The sequence below is a fragment of the Primulina eburnea genome, unplaced genomic scaffold (genome assembly GCF_022965805.1).
Source record: "Primulina eburnea isolate SZY01 unplaced genomic scaffold, ASM2296580v1 ctg811_ERROPOS3073944+, whole genome shotgun sequence".
Classification (NCBI taxonomy): Eukaryota; Viridiplantae; Streptophyta; class Magnoliopsida; order Lamiales; family Gesneriaceae; genus Primulina; species Primulina eburnea.
The window spans coordinates 604556-618656 of record NW_027331580.1 but is presented as its reverse complement, the minus strand read 5'-3'; the positions used below and the strand labels follow the sequence as shown (position 1 = coordinate 618656).

Genomic DNA, 14101 nt, shown 5'->3' with positions numbered 1-14101 from the left:
GTTTTCAAAATCTTCACGCCAAGCACCTCTCCCTTTCTTATGCATCCATGCCATCCATCACACGGCTGTTTTTGTACTACATGTCAGTGAATATTTATTGCACCATCGATCTTACTGGGACAGCAAATTGGTTATTTATTTTATTAGATTAGATTTGGGTAAAAAAAAAAATTGAACATTCCCTTCACGTCTCTTAAAATACACTAGAATTCGAATGGGAGGGGATCCTCCATGGACAAACATTCATCGATCGATTACAGCGTGGACTATCAGGGTATCTAAACGTGTTCGCATTGAATTGTCATTTTTTAGTATTATAAAAGTTGACAATGTCTAAATAACTAGATGTTCTTGTCTGCTGATTATATGCATACGAACGTTTATTTCATATATAAGATTTGGCCAAGCACGAACGTTTACTGTATATATGTAAGAATCGTTCGTACGTGGTTATTTATATAATCTGCATAAGAACAAATTCGATCCTGCCAATTAGGAGTGTATATTATATATATACTAGTATTTAACCCGTGCGATGCACGGGATGATATTATTAAAAATTAGTGAAAAATGAATAGACATTTAAAATGAAAAAATAATATAATTATAAAAACTATTTTTTCGTTATTTTTAAAAACTTTCTTAAATACAACGTATGTTTTTTTTGGCTAATAATCACTATCATATATCAAAATTTTAGATTGTGTTAGCATGTGACAATGGCATGATGTTTATCGTGTTTAGTGTATTGATGTCGATCACCAACCTTAATAAAAATTTAATTCTGTAATTTTTGAGAAGCTATATATTATTATTTTTTAACATGTGATAAAAAATATTTTTAAATAAAATTCAATAAAATTAATGAGATATACTTTTTTTGAAATTCAATGATTTCATATAAATCTACATTCACAAACAATTTTGTGACATGACACATGTTTGACATATTTGAATGATAACAATAATTGTTTCATCAATATCTTTATCCAAATGTGTTGTGATTTTATCTACAAAATCTCTTCATAATATACACAAATATCTATTCTTCCTAAATAAAAATGAAATATGCGATTATAAATAAATTATGTATAAACCAGAAAAGTTATTTTATTAACATTTACTATGTGTATTTCAAAACAATGCCAATAAATTTTATAATGTATCTCCTAATAAGATGCGTACTTTATTTAGAATTGGTTTAATCATTTTCGTTACGGGATATTTTATACTATCATGTATCCGTGAACTTTGTAATATAGAAGAAAATTATCACATTAGTAAATACGTAATAATTAAAATTTTTTTCAAATAGAATAATAATATTTTTTTACCTCTCGATCATGAAAGTCAGATTTCAAACTTAAATGTCTCGTTGTTTCCATATGTAGTTAGTTCATAACAACAAACAAATCTAAATTTAAACGAAGATTACATCTTGGAAGGATTCAACTCAGATATAGTGCTGAAAAGATGAGTCATTTCAGAATTCAATTTTGGAGTAGATATATTTAGTAAGATAAATAGAATAAAATAGATTTTTAATATAATATGCAATATTACATTATTTATAATTTAAAATTCAAATAAGACATCCAAAGGGAAAAATATTATAATTGGATGCTTTTGGCAGAATTATATCATACATTAACTCGTTGAAATTATGAAAATCTCGAATTACATGCATTGGATGTCAACATTTCTGATTATTGAGTGTAATATACATGTTTATTGAAGGAAATTTAATGCCCATTTGAAACTATTTTGAATATATCTCTTTTAATTTTCTTGGGCTATCTTATTTGAATGTTTAAGAAGACAATTCAAGATATACAATATACATATGGTTTTGGAAGAAAACTGCAATACATTAATTCTTTCAAATTAAGGTAATCTCGAAATAATATGTATTTGAGATAAAAAAAAAAAAACTTATGATTATTAAATGGTAATTTAATGTCCATTGGAAAACTTTGTTGTAGTGATAACTTTTAATAATCAACCAATTTTATTTTTAGAAAAATTAAATTAACTAATTAAATATTGTATTTTTTTTTAGTAAGTAATTTGGACATGAAATTATTTAAAATAATAAAATGTATTTTTGAATGATTTACCTCATGAGTGATACTGAACATTGCAATCATTTGTATTTTAAATTTATTTATACATTTTTTTAATTAAATTGATTGATATAATTAATGCAAAAATTTTAATATAGTTTAAGTTTTCAATAGAGTTTAGTTTCAGTTTGAATAAAAATAAATAAATAACATATAATACATAAATTGCATTTGAATTAATATAAAAATTAATTAAATTCAAAATGAATTAAATGAATTGATATAATCAATGTAATCAATAATTGAAGTGATCATTTATTACAGTACACATACGTCAATATTCACGATATATCTTTCTTTTTTTAGAAATGATATTTTGACTGAAAATTATTATTTTTGCAAAAACTCTGCATACACACACACACATATATATACATATATATATATGTATATATGTAATAAAAAATAAATATATCATAGTAACACAAAATCATATCACAAATTAAATTGATTGATATAATCATTGCAAAAATTTTAATGTAGTTTATGTTTTCAATAGAGATTAGTTTCAATTTAAATTAAAAAATAAAAAACATATAATACATAAATTATATTGGAATTAATAAAAAATTAAATTAAATTCAAATTTAAACTAAATGAATTGATATAATCAATGCAAACAATAATTGAACTTATCATTTATTGCAGTACACATATTTCAATATTCATGATATATCTTTCCTTTTTTAGAAATGACATTTTGGCGGGAAATTACTATTTTTGGCAAAAACTCTGCTTTTATATATATAGATATGAAATGGCGAGGAAAAAACTACGAAGGGGACTTCCCATCTCTTGTTAGTTTTTGGAGTCGATTTAGGTACAAGTTTCAATCTTAAGAGTAAATTTGTTTTCACTTAATCATTATCTTTGAATTAATATATGTTAATTATTTTTCATCAGCGTCCTTAGCTGGTCTCCTCCTATATCCTCAGTCTCTGACTTGAGCGTTGGAGGGGCTATATCGGGACACCCTTCCGGCCCCCTTCTAACGGTCTTCTTCGTGATTTCAGGCTCAGGGCAAATTCGAAGCCTGCGTCTGGACTAGCGTCATTTGCTGGAATCGGACCCTAAATTTTCAGTGAGTAACATTGTTGATTGTGTTATTAAATAATTATTATATAAAAGTAAGATGAAAAAAGAAAAATAAAGCCATTTTAGAACTAGCTAGAGTTCTTTTTTAAAATCATTTTTAGCCTATGTGATACACCTGCAAAGAGTAAGTCCATCTCCGATAGAGATAAGAGCCAATTCAATACGAGAATCCTAAGGCAAGAAATCATTAAACTCTAACACTAGTTGTCTGCATGCCCTCGTATTAATCCACTATTCCATCCAACATTTCATCGGATTCCACGACTTCTTGCCTCCAAGACCTCAAATGATTCTTCGTGATAGTTTCTGTATTTAACTTTATCAACATCCAAAAATGCAAAATTAATTAAATATATCATTCTCATAATGCATGCATTTTCAATTTCAGTTTTAATAAATACGTAATTTTAATGTATAAATATCTTAATTCATATAATATTTATTACAACAAATTATTTTTTACATTAGCAGCAAGTTGCTTGAGAACCATGTCGGCTTCGGATTCAGGATTTTGTGTGTCACGTTTGCCTTTTGGATGAATGGCAACCTTGTCTCAATTGCTTCGCATCTATGCCAATTGCTACTGTCTAAAAAATAATAATATATATTAAGAAATATTAGTATGTCTTCATAATATTTATGCTTTAAAAATAAGAAATGTAGAGATCCGACATACATTTCAATCGTGGTGAAGGGCAAGAGCAGACGATAGAACGAGTAGCCGATAAAGACTCCAATTTTGATAGTATTTTTTGTGTTCATAATTTTCGACAACATTATATTGATATAAACAATCTCTCGGGTGATGGTACATTCATCATGCTCCTATCAATTTGTTTGCTAGAATAGTGGATATACATTTTTTTTTTTTACATTTTTAGGCATATTTTATCGAGAAAATAAAATATTCTCTAACACGACATTATATTTGTCGACAATGGTCGTTCTTGTTTCTTTGAGTTGTTCATGCTCCCTGAGATATGCACTTGTCTCCAAAATGTACTGCTTTTGAAAGAAACGGTTCAGTAATTGTTTCTCAACCAGCTAATTAACACGACTTGACAAATAAAAAAAAGTTTTTCAAGTGCGGAAGGATTTGACTGGACTAGTGAGTTGTATTTATTTACTTGGGTAGTCTTTTAATAAACCCTACATATGTATAAATAAGACAAATACTAAGCAGCTGTAAATAAATAACATAAAATATATAGAAGTTCGAAAGTAAGATTTTTGTACATCTCTCTTTCTTCTACACTCAATGAAGAAGAATACTAAATGACTTTAGTTATGGATGACAATGAACACATACTCATATCAAACTCGTCCCGAACAGTGAAGCGGGTTGAAATGGGTCCTAGGTTCGAGGCAGGTTTGACCCAATGAAGTGGGTCGGAATGGGTCCTGGTATTTAGTGAACCCATCCCGGATCCATCCCGCCTATTATATATTATCTATATATTTATATAAGTATACATGCATGATTTAATTATATTTTTTATTATATTGAAAGATAAATACATTAATTCCTAATTTTATTCACAATACTCTATGATTGAAATAAATGTATATTATTACGATATTTTAATATAAAAATATATAATTACGAAATTTTTTTTATTAGTTGAATATAAAATAATAAATTTTAATCGTGATAAATTTTTTTGCTACTAAATATTATTAACATAAAGATGAAAATAAATTTTATGATTTATTAATTTTTAAATGTTTTATTATTATGTAATGACTACCATTAATTTTTTTTTTTAAATGAAAAAATTTATCATGTCCAACCTGTATTGGACTTATTAGGTAGTGAGGTAGGTTTAAAGTGGGGCGAGATGGGACCCAAGTTTGTCAAAACCCATCTAAGACTTGTTTTGTTTTCATTTATAACTTTGGTTTTATAACATTTTGTAAAAACTAAATTCAATTATGACTTATCAAATGCATAAACTGAACCTCTGAATATCCTCTACTCAGGGCCGTGCTTATTCAGAGGTAAATGTGTCCAATGACTCAGACCCATCCCTTTTTTAGGGCCCAAAAATTTTAAATTTTTTTTATTATATATAACACTAAATCATTATAAGGGATTTAAAATTTTGCAGCTCCAGTCGCTCCTTCTGTTTCCGTTCCTCTCCGGCAATAGCTCCTGTAAGTTCTCCACCGACCGTCTCAACTTCTCCGCCAGCTTCCGAGCCGGTGAGTTCACCACCGACAGCCGCTCTTGCTCCTGTTCAATCGCCTCCATCTCCTGCACGGCTGCAGCACCGCCTAGCTTGGACCTTCAGGTACTTGTCATTGTGAATTCCTTGTCGATGTTTGACTCAAGCTTGTAAATCATTTTTGCACACGCGTAACACATCCAGATCTGGAGCTATGGGCCACATTATTCCCATAAATTTACCTGATTTCCAATAATAATCGTGCAGTACTGTAGCCTGTCGTGGAGTACTTCACACAAAGCTGTGCTCCCTGCAGAAATAACCTTAAATGATTTACTTTTATCTTCAATAATTTGAAACTATAAGGTCGAAAAATTAATTTATGGGAATAAATTTTTCCTTGTTGCCCATGTAGTTAGGCTCTAATTATTAATCCCGGATCTATATTATTCGCACCAAAACCAAGACTATCGACTCATTTAATGTTACAGTTACAAGCACATTGTGAAACGTTTCTAGTAAGTACTGTGATTGGTTTGGTCTATTGATGAATTAATTATATGAAAAAAATAGATTAACTTAATCATAATCACATTTGAGAATTTAGGGATATTGGAAAAAGTGTAAAATTAGAATAAACAGTGGATTGTATCTGAATTCTTTGTCATTTATTTATTAAATTGTTCATTGAATTATTTTTTGAATTCTTAGGTTAATCATGCCTCCTAAGTACATGTCTGAGTCTCAAAAAAAAAAAAAAGAAGCTAAAGATTGAAGAAATGATTCAAAGTCAAGCTGGAGATATCAACAAGTACTTTGTTTCAAACAAAAACATAGTTGCAGAGGTTGAAAACACGGTTGATAATTCAATTAGCAGAGAACAAGATAATGAATTGGATGAGAACGAGATTGATACTAAAAAGTTCCTTGAGTCTGTCGATGTGGATGTATTCAATGATCATGAGAAAGATGAAGAGTTTGTTCAATATGAGAACTTGAATCAGGAAACTTGGTCTGATGATCTGGCAAAGTGGGATGGGACCACATTCACTACAACAAAAATGGCTTTTCGCAGCGCGCAAATTCTCTTTCCGCGGCACACATTGCACGCTGCGAAGTTGAAAGCTGTTGAAAGTTCAAGATTATCCGCAGCGCACATGCGCACGCTGTTAATACTATTATCAACGGCGTGCATATGTACGCCGTTAATACACTATCCGCAGCATGCAATGTACACCGTTAATGTTAAAAAAACACTTAAATATTAGCGACGGTTTGTGACAAATCTGTCGCTAATAGCGACGGTTTAAAACCAAAGAAGCTGTCGCTGATGTGCGACGGTTTTTAAACCGTAACGACGGTATTTAAATTTAGCGACGGTTTGCAAACGTAACGACGGTATTTAAATTTAGAGACGGTATTATAAACCGTCGCTAAAATCTGCGTAAAAATAAAAAAAAAAAATTTACTTAGTAATTTTTTTAAAAAAAATACGATACACCTATGATAAATAAACTCACTTATGATAAATAAACTAATGATCTTAATTAAAACATTTAAAAAAATTAACCAAAAATTGAAACAAAAAAATGTACTTAAATCGAAATTAAAATCGTATAAGAGAGAAAAATTTTAAGTGTTGTAAAGTAGTGTGGAGGAAAGTGGAACGGAAATCGGATATTTATAGACAATTTGCGACTATTACCGACGGTTTTCAAACAAACCGTCGCTATGAGCGACGATTTACATAGCGACGGTTTAAATATAATTGTCGCTGATTTACGGCAATTAGCGACGGTTTTCTAAAATATGTCGCTAACAGCGACGGTGTTTTATTATACCGTCGCCGATTTAAAATGGCGACGATTTTTGTAAACCGTCGCAATATTTAAATTAGCGACGGTTTGATAAAAACTGTCGCTAATTTAAAATTTCGCAACATTTTCCGCAGCGTGCCATCATTGCACGCCGTGAATGCATAGGGTATTAACAGCGCACATTATTGCATGCTGCGAATAATATATAATATTACTTTCCGCAGCATTCTTTTAATGCACGCCGTTAATGTATATGTTATTAACGGCGCGCATGAAAGGCACGCTGCGGAAAGTATATAATATTTACAGCACACATAAATGCACGCTGAAAATATTACTTTTCGCAGCGTGCTTTTGATGCACGCCGTTAAAAGCACTATTCGCAGCGTGCTTTTCATGCACGCTGTTGATAACGTGCTGCGAAAAATCATTTTTCTTGTAGTGATTGATCAAAAAGTTAGAAAATTTTTAGTAGAAAGAGGTCCGAATAGAGATGTCATAAATGTATTTCCTAAAGATAGCGCTAACAGGCATTTCAATGTGTCACATTATAAGAGAATTTTGCCAAACGGGGAGAAAAGTGATAGAAGATGGCTATTATATTCAGTTTCTTGTAACAAGATTTTTTGTTTTTGCTGTAAGTTATTCAAGAAGAAAGTAGCCAAGACTGGATATTGTCAGTTAGCTAATGAAGGATACAATGATTGGCATAATTTGAGTCGATGTCTTGCAAATCATGAAGCGAGTAAGGAGCATATGGAGTGTATGACAAATTGGCTTGAATTGGAAAGAAGATTGAAGACAAATTAAGTGATTGATGCAGGAGTACAAGTACAGATTAATAAAGAAAAAGAGCATTGGAAACAAGTGTTACAGAGGATAATCGCAGTTGTTCAACGATTGGCGAAAAATAACTTAGCATTTCGAGGAAGTTGTGAAAAACTTTATGTTGAAAACAATGGTTTGTTTCTACAAATGATTGAAATGATTGCAGAGTTTGATCCAGTAATGAAAGAGCACCTCCGACGGATTAAAAACCATGAGACTTATACTACATATCTTGATTGCAGAATTCAAAATGAGTTGATACAGATGTTGGCAAGCGAGGTAAGAAAAACAATACTTGCAAAGGTAAGAAAAGCAAAATATTTTTCAATCATATTAGATTGTACTTCTGATATCAGTCACAAAGAGTAAATGTCCATTGTCATACGATGTTTAAATGATTCAAAAAGTTTCACAACAGTAGAAGAATATTGGGTGCAATTTTTAGATATTGTTGATACTTCGGGACTTGGGCTTTTATGCATCTTAAAAATGCTTTAGTCAATCTTGAGCTTGATATTGATGATATTAGAGGTCAAAGATATGATAATGGATCTAATATGAAAGGTAGGCATAAAGGTGTACAAAAAAGGTTACTTGAAATGAATCCCAGAGCTTTTTATACTCCTTGTGGTTGTCACAGTCTCAATTTAGCTTTGTGTGATATGGCGAATTGTTGTCCTAAGGCTATATCATTTTTTAGAGTAATACAACGGATATATACATTGTTCTCCTCTTCTACCAAGCGGTGGAAGATTTTCAAAGATCACGTGAAGGGTTTGACAGTTAAGCCATTGTCACAAACACGATGGGAAAGTCATGTTGAGAGTGTTAAAACTATAAAGGAGCAAATTGCACAAATAAGAGATGCTTTGTATGACTTGACAAATGATAGTGAAGATCCCAAAACGAAGAGTGAAGCTGAGTCCTTAGCATTATATGAACTTGAGAATTTTGAATTCTTGCTTGGTGTGGTAATTTGATACAAGTTGTTGCATGCTATCAACACTATGAGCAAATTTATTCAATGTGAAAATATTGATATTGATGTTGCTATCAAACTTTTAGAAGGAATTGTTTTATTTCTTGAAGAATTTAGAGAAGATGGTTACGATAAGGCCATGGTTGAAGCTAAAGAAATGGCATGTGAGATGGGCATTGAAGCTGTATTTCGAGAGAAACATGTTATTCGAAGAAAGAAACAATTTGGTGAAAGTAACAGTGAAGAAGTGATACAGTCAGCTGCAGAATCTTTTCGAATTTACTACTTTCTCTTTATAATCGATCAAGCTCGTTCTTCTATGAAAGCTCGATTTGAATAGTTTCAAAAATATGAAGAAACATTTGGTTTTTTGTTCAATCTAGAGAGGTTACAACGTGCAGACGATGAAACTTTGTTGAGGTCTTGCAAGAATCTTGAAAATTCTTTGACTCATAAGGGTTGTTCTGATATTAATGAGGATGACCTATTTTCGTAGTTGATATTCTTGAGGTGCTCATTACCAAGAAAAACAAAATCGGCTATTGATGTAGTTAATTACTTGAAGAAAATGGATGGGTGTTTCCCAAATGCTCATATTGCTTATAAAATCTTATTGACTGTCCCGATCACAGTAGCAAGTGCAGAGCGAGGTTTCTCAAAGTTAAAGCTCATCAAAACTTTTTTCCGATCAACCATGTCACAAGAAAGATTGAATGGATTGGCTATGTTATCGATTGAGAAAGAAATTACTGAACAACTTGATTATACATACTTGATTAGTATTTTTAGCTCTAAAACTATTAGGCGGGTTGTTTTTTAGTGATCATTTTGAACATGTTTGATATTTTTATTCATTTTGTTTTTTATATTGTCTTTAACGTATTGATTTAATTTGAAAAATTGTTATGGAACTAAAAAAAATTTGAACACACATTATAATTCAGAGGCCACTCTTTAAAAGTTAGACTCAGACCCAAATATTGTTAGGATCGGCCCTGCCTCTACTACACATATACAAACATCAATTATCTATTGAAGACTAGGTTCAGACATAAACAAAACATAACTCTCTTGAACACAATCTTCTTCAGTCTTGTATAGTGCCTTTATATACTTGACCTTTTTCGACGGTCAAAACTTTATCAACGATCACCTGTACTTGTAGCCAACATAAAAGCAAGTTGTATTTTGTCTTCTTTTCCTTTGTAGTCCCTAAAATTGATGCTCATTGGCATGTATTTAAAACTTTAATTTAACAGCTTGTAAAAAATTGATTCATGAGACAAAAAAACATGCACGTATTTTCGTTTCATTAGGAGATATTATTGAACAATTGGAGACATCGACTATTATACATTAATTGGTCAAATGATTTTCTGAATTGTTTTGTTGGTAGGAAAGCAGACTGACTTGATGTGCAAGCATACCAACTAAAAACCAATATGTAGTTTGAGCTCTTTAAGTCGTCCAGCTTGAGACTTGGGAGCGACTTGATCTTATAAAAAGACGTGCAGCCTGACTTTAGAATAACTAGTTGGAGGAAAATGTAGTCCAACTAGAATCTTGAGGATCAAGTAGTCCAGTTTGAAACCTATGAATGCCAGAAAATAGCAGTTGAACCGTGGTGATACCCCGAAAAGAGGGAAGAACCCGGGTCATCCTAGGACTCGGGCAGGAGGACAGATCCAAGATTGAAAGTTAGGTAAGGCAAAAGCCAACTTGGGTAAGGGAAGGCGTGGTAAGAACCAACTCGTGGAAAGGAAGTGCTCTTTATAAGCCATCCATGGGTTTGCGACATCAGGGAAGCTAACGGAACTAGAGCATATTCAAGAGATCCCGGACGCTCAACTTAGCCCGGGCAATGTAATGAGACTTAGAGGACTAGGGATCCTTTCTGTGTCCTTGCACAATGATCACAAGTTTCGATTTTGGGCTCATTGGTGTGGAGGTCCATACTCCGAAATCATTGATATGTCATTTAGCGCACGTAAGGTTCATGTGACAAGACCAGAAACACATGAGTTGTCAGGTGTAACAGTGTCAGGAGACAGGGCATAGGGAGCCATCCTGTCATGAGCAGTGGTTGTGCACTGAAAACAATATTATCATTGACTTCCCCCTATAAATACACATGTTTACTCAATCATGAAATATTCTATCCCACAAAAATATTTGTTACACAATTACTCGATATACATTATCTATATTGAATTTTTCTTTGCGGAAGACACTAGACTGATTTGATCGTTGAAGTGATCATGCTGAAAACACTTCTGGCGCCCCGCGATCTTTCTTCCCGGTAATCATCTGTTCGAACTATCGTGTACCCGAGAAGAATTACCTGGCCAGTTAATCGCCCACGCAACTCACCCGATTTACTTGGACATCATTAGACCGGGCTCTGAAACAATTCGATGTTGTTTGGTATCGCCAAAACTGAAGCATTTCAATCTAACACCAAATATTATGCATATCTAATTTTAAATTTTTAGTTTATTGAGAGAAACAAAATAAATTAATTAGTTTAATTATATAAATTAGTTGTCTATTTATTTTCAAGAGTTTAAAACTTAAAAAAAATTTATGATTTCGATTTTTAGTCTTATATGGTTCCATCAACGGTTTTTTATTTTTAGGAACCGAAGCCGTTGATTTTAATATTTATGGTTAATATATAAACAAGAAAGTCCAAAACCAATAAAATTAATGAATTTATTACACTTGATAGATCCAAATTAAGATCTAATAATCATAGTTTACCTTCTTAAATTTCATCTTATTTGGTAGCATAACACAATATGATATTTCTAATTCAGTAAACAAAAAAATAATTTTGGAGAAAAAAATAATGGCGTAACCAGAGTTTAGAAACAGAGAGAAAAATAAATAAAATTTTCTGGTAAGTAAAATTTAATATTTTATTATTTTAAATTTTATTTTAGTAAAAAAAATTATATAATGTAAAAAAATAATATTATTTTAAAAATTTCTTGCTAAGCAAAAGCCTGCTTTGCCTATATAATGGATACACCCATGTTTATGTATTTTATTTATATATTTTAGAGTGATGTCACATATACATCGATATTTATATATCAATTTGTACAACACAAAAAATTCAATACAAAAATTCAATTTGTCAAAATCTCACTATATATTGAATACAAAATTTCGCGATATAACAATATAATTTCACGATATAGTGGTTGTAAATATCGTTGTAACGATATATTGCTTGTATCTTTAGTATTATTCTATATTTTAACACACAAAAATTTTGTGAGACGGTCTCAAAAGTCAATTTTGTGAAACTGATATCTTATTTAAGTTATCAATGAAAAAAATATTATTTTTATACCAAAAATATTATTTATTATTATAAATATGAGAATGACTGACATGTAGTATTTTAAATAGTTAAATGTGAAAGCACCTTGGGATAATATTTTTATTAATGAACAAAAACAATCATTTTTTCTTATGCCCAATTAAAGTTCTCCAAAATTTGTGGATGATTAGATGCGTATTATCCATGGACGATATTTTATTACACGGGCTTTCTGATTTAGTATTCACTTGCTAGCATCTCATTCATCAAAATTTGTAAAGAAAATTGTTTGAAAAAACTTTTAGGAAGGATTTCGTAGATTTAGCTAGGTGGAAGTGTTATGAGGCGTTTGTGAATTCCAGCTTTTGCTTCAACTTCTGTAATTTTTTACAAAAGTTAGATGTAAGATTGCCATGTTTTTTTTCCTGCTTTTTATTTTTGTTAGAATTAGATCGAGTTTGGATTTAAACCAAGCAGAAAATACTCGAAATAGTCATTCGTTAAGGAAGCTGATTAATTTGAAAGCATTTTTCCTTATGTGAACAGAATAACTGAAATAAGGAAGATCAATTCTTACATGTATCAGTTCAGTTATGGTGAGAATGGAACTGATAAAAGCTCGAACTGATCAAATCAGTTTGAAAACAGTAGTTAAACAGTTGAGTACACAATATGTTAATGGATGTTCGGAGACTTCAACTGCTCATACGTTACCCTTTCTACCACCTCGGGTGGGATTCACTAGAAGACTTTGATTTATACAACGCCTTATAAAAATCCACTCAGCTTAGGAATTACACTACTGCCTAACTGAACTCCTAGCCTAGACTGAAGGAAGCACCTTCCAGCGAACACTTATTTAACGTTTATGTGTTAAATAATACATACACAAGTTTAATATCTTTGTGCAAGACTCACTTAATTTATCAATAAGCTCTGCTCTCTGTATATATGAGTGATTGTGTGTGAGTTTTTGAGAACTGATCTATGAATACAAAACGAAAGTGTTCTCACACACTGAAGGAATTTTGCTTCTAATCTAAGCTGATAACACGTTGACGTGTTCCCTCAAATCTGGACTGATTTTTTCCAGTAAGATGATATATGTTGAATGTGCGCTTCTACTCTTCTTATGATTTACACACACACACTATCTTGTTGATGGTCTTGATCTTGCATTTATGGAGGTTTTGTGACCGTACATCAAGACTCATCAAATATGTTCGTTGCAGTTGAATATGTTCCTCGATAATTTGTGACTTGTCCTTTCTGACAGTCATTCTGGAACGTTTTGACTTTAAGCTCTGCTGCAACGTTCATTATTGTCCTTTGACTAGACAATTGCTTTCCTTAATGCGCATAGTTGGATTCAACTTAGACAAGCTTGTCATGTTCTGCAAACTGGTCGGCTCCTAATTGATGTTCTGAATTGGTCTTGAACTGGTGTGGTGAAATCAGTTGGCTCTTCAGCTGAACTGATTTCACTGATTTAGTTGAACTTGTCAGCTAGGCTCTTCATCAGCTGGCCGGGCTTCTGAAGGTCTTCTGCTGAACTACATATCAGATGGACAATCAGTTGAACCGATCTTTGATATATCAGTTGAACAGGTTCAGTCTAGGCAATCAGTTGGTGCTTTCAGTTTGCGTCTCGATAGCTTCAGTTTAGAATCGATAGCTTTCTGCGCAATTAGGTAAATTCATTAGAAACAAAATAACAAGTTTTGTCAACTTCAAAATCAAGATTGCGAACATGAAATGTTCTAACA

At 31.6% G+C, this 14101-nt stretch overlaps 1 protein-coding gene and 1 pseudogene across 1 annotated transcript; one reads left to right on the top strand and one right to left on the bottom strand.

The window, feature by feature from the left end:
* Positions 1–3122: 3122 nt before the first annotated feature.
* On the bottom strand, positions 3123–4039 carry LOC140822386 (uncharacterized; annotated as a pseudogene).
* A 4465-nt stretch (positions 4040–8504) lies between these two features.
* On the top strand, positions 8505–9347 carry LOC140822385 (uncharacterized). Its single transcript, XM_073183139.1, has 2 exons — positions 8505–8994; positions 9094–9347. Exons 1-2 carry the CDS (start codon positions 8505–8507, stop codon positions 9345–9347), a joined length of 744 nt encoding a protein of 247 aa, XP_073039240.1.
* Positions 9348–14101: the final 4754 nt, after the last annotated feature.

What these genes read in the sequence shown, in the direction of transcription:
- LOC140822385 (XM_073183139.1), top strand. Translation starts at nt 8,505, where the DNA reads ATGCATCTTAAAAATGCTTTAGTCAATCTTGAGCTTGATATTGATGAT. An exon ending in GAATTTTGAATTCTTGCTTG is followed by an intron (nt 8,995 to 9,093) that starts GTGTGGTAATTT and finishes TCAAACTTTTAG; the next exon opens with AAGGAATTGTTTTATTTCTT.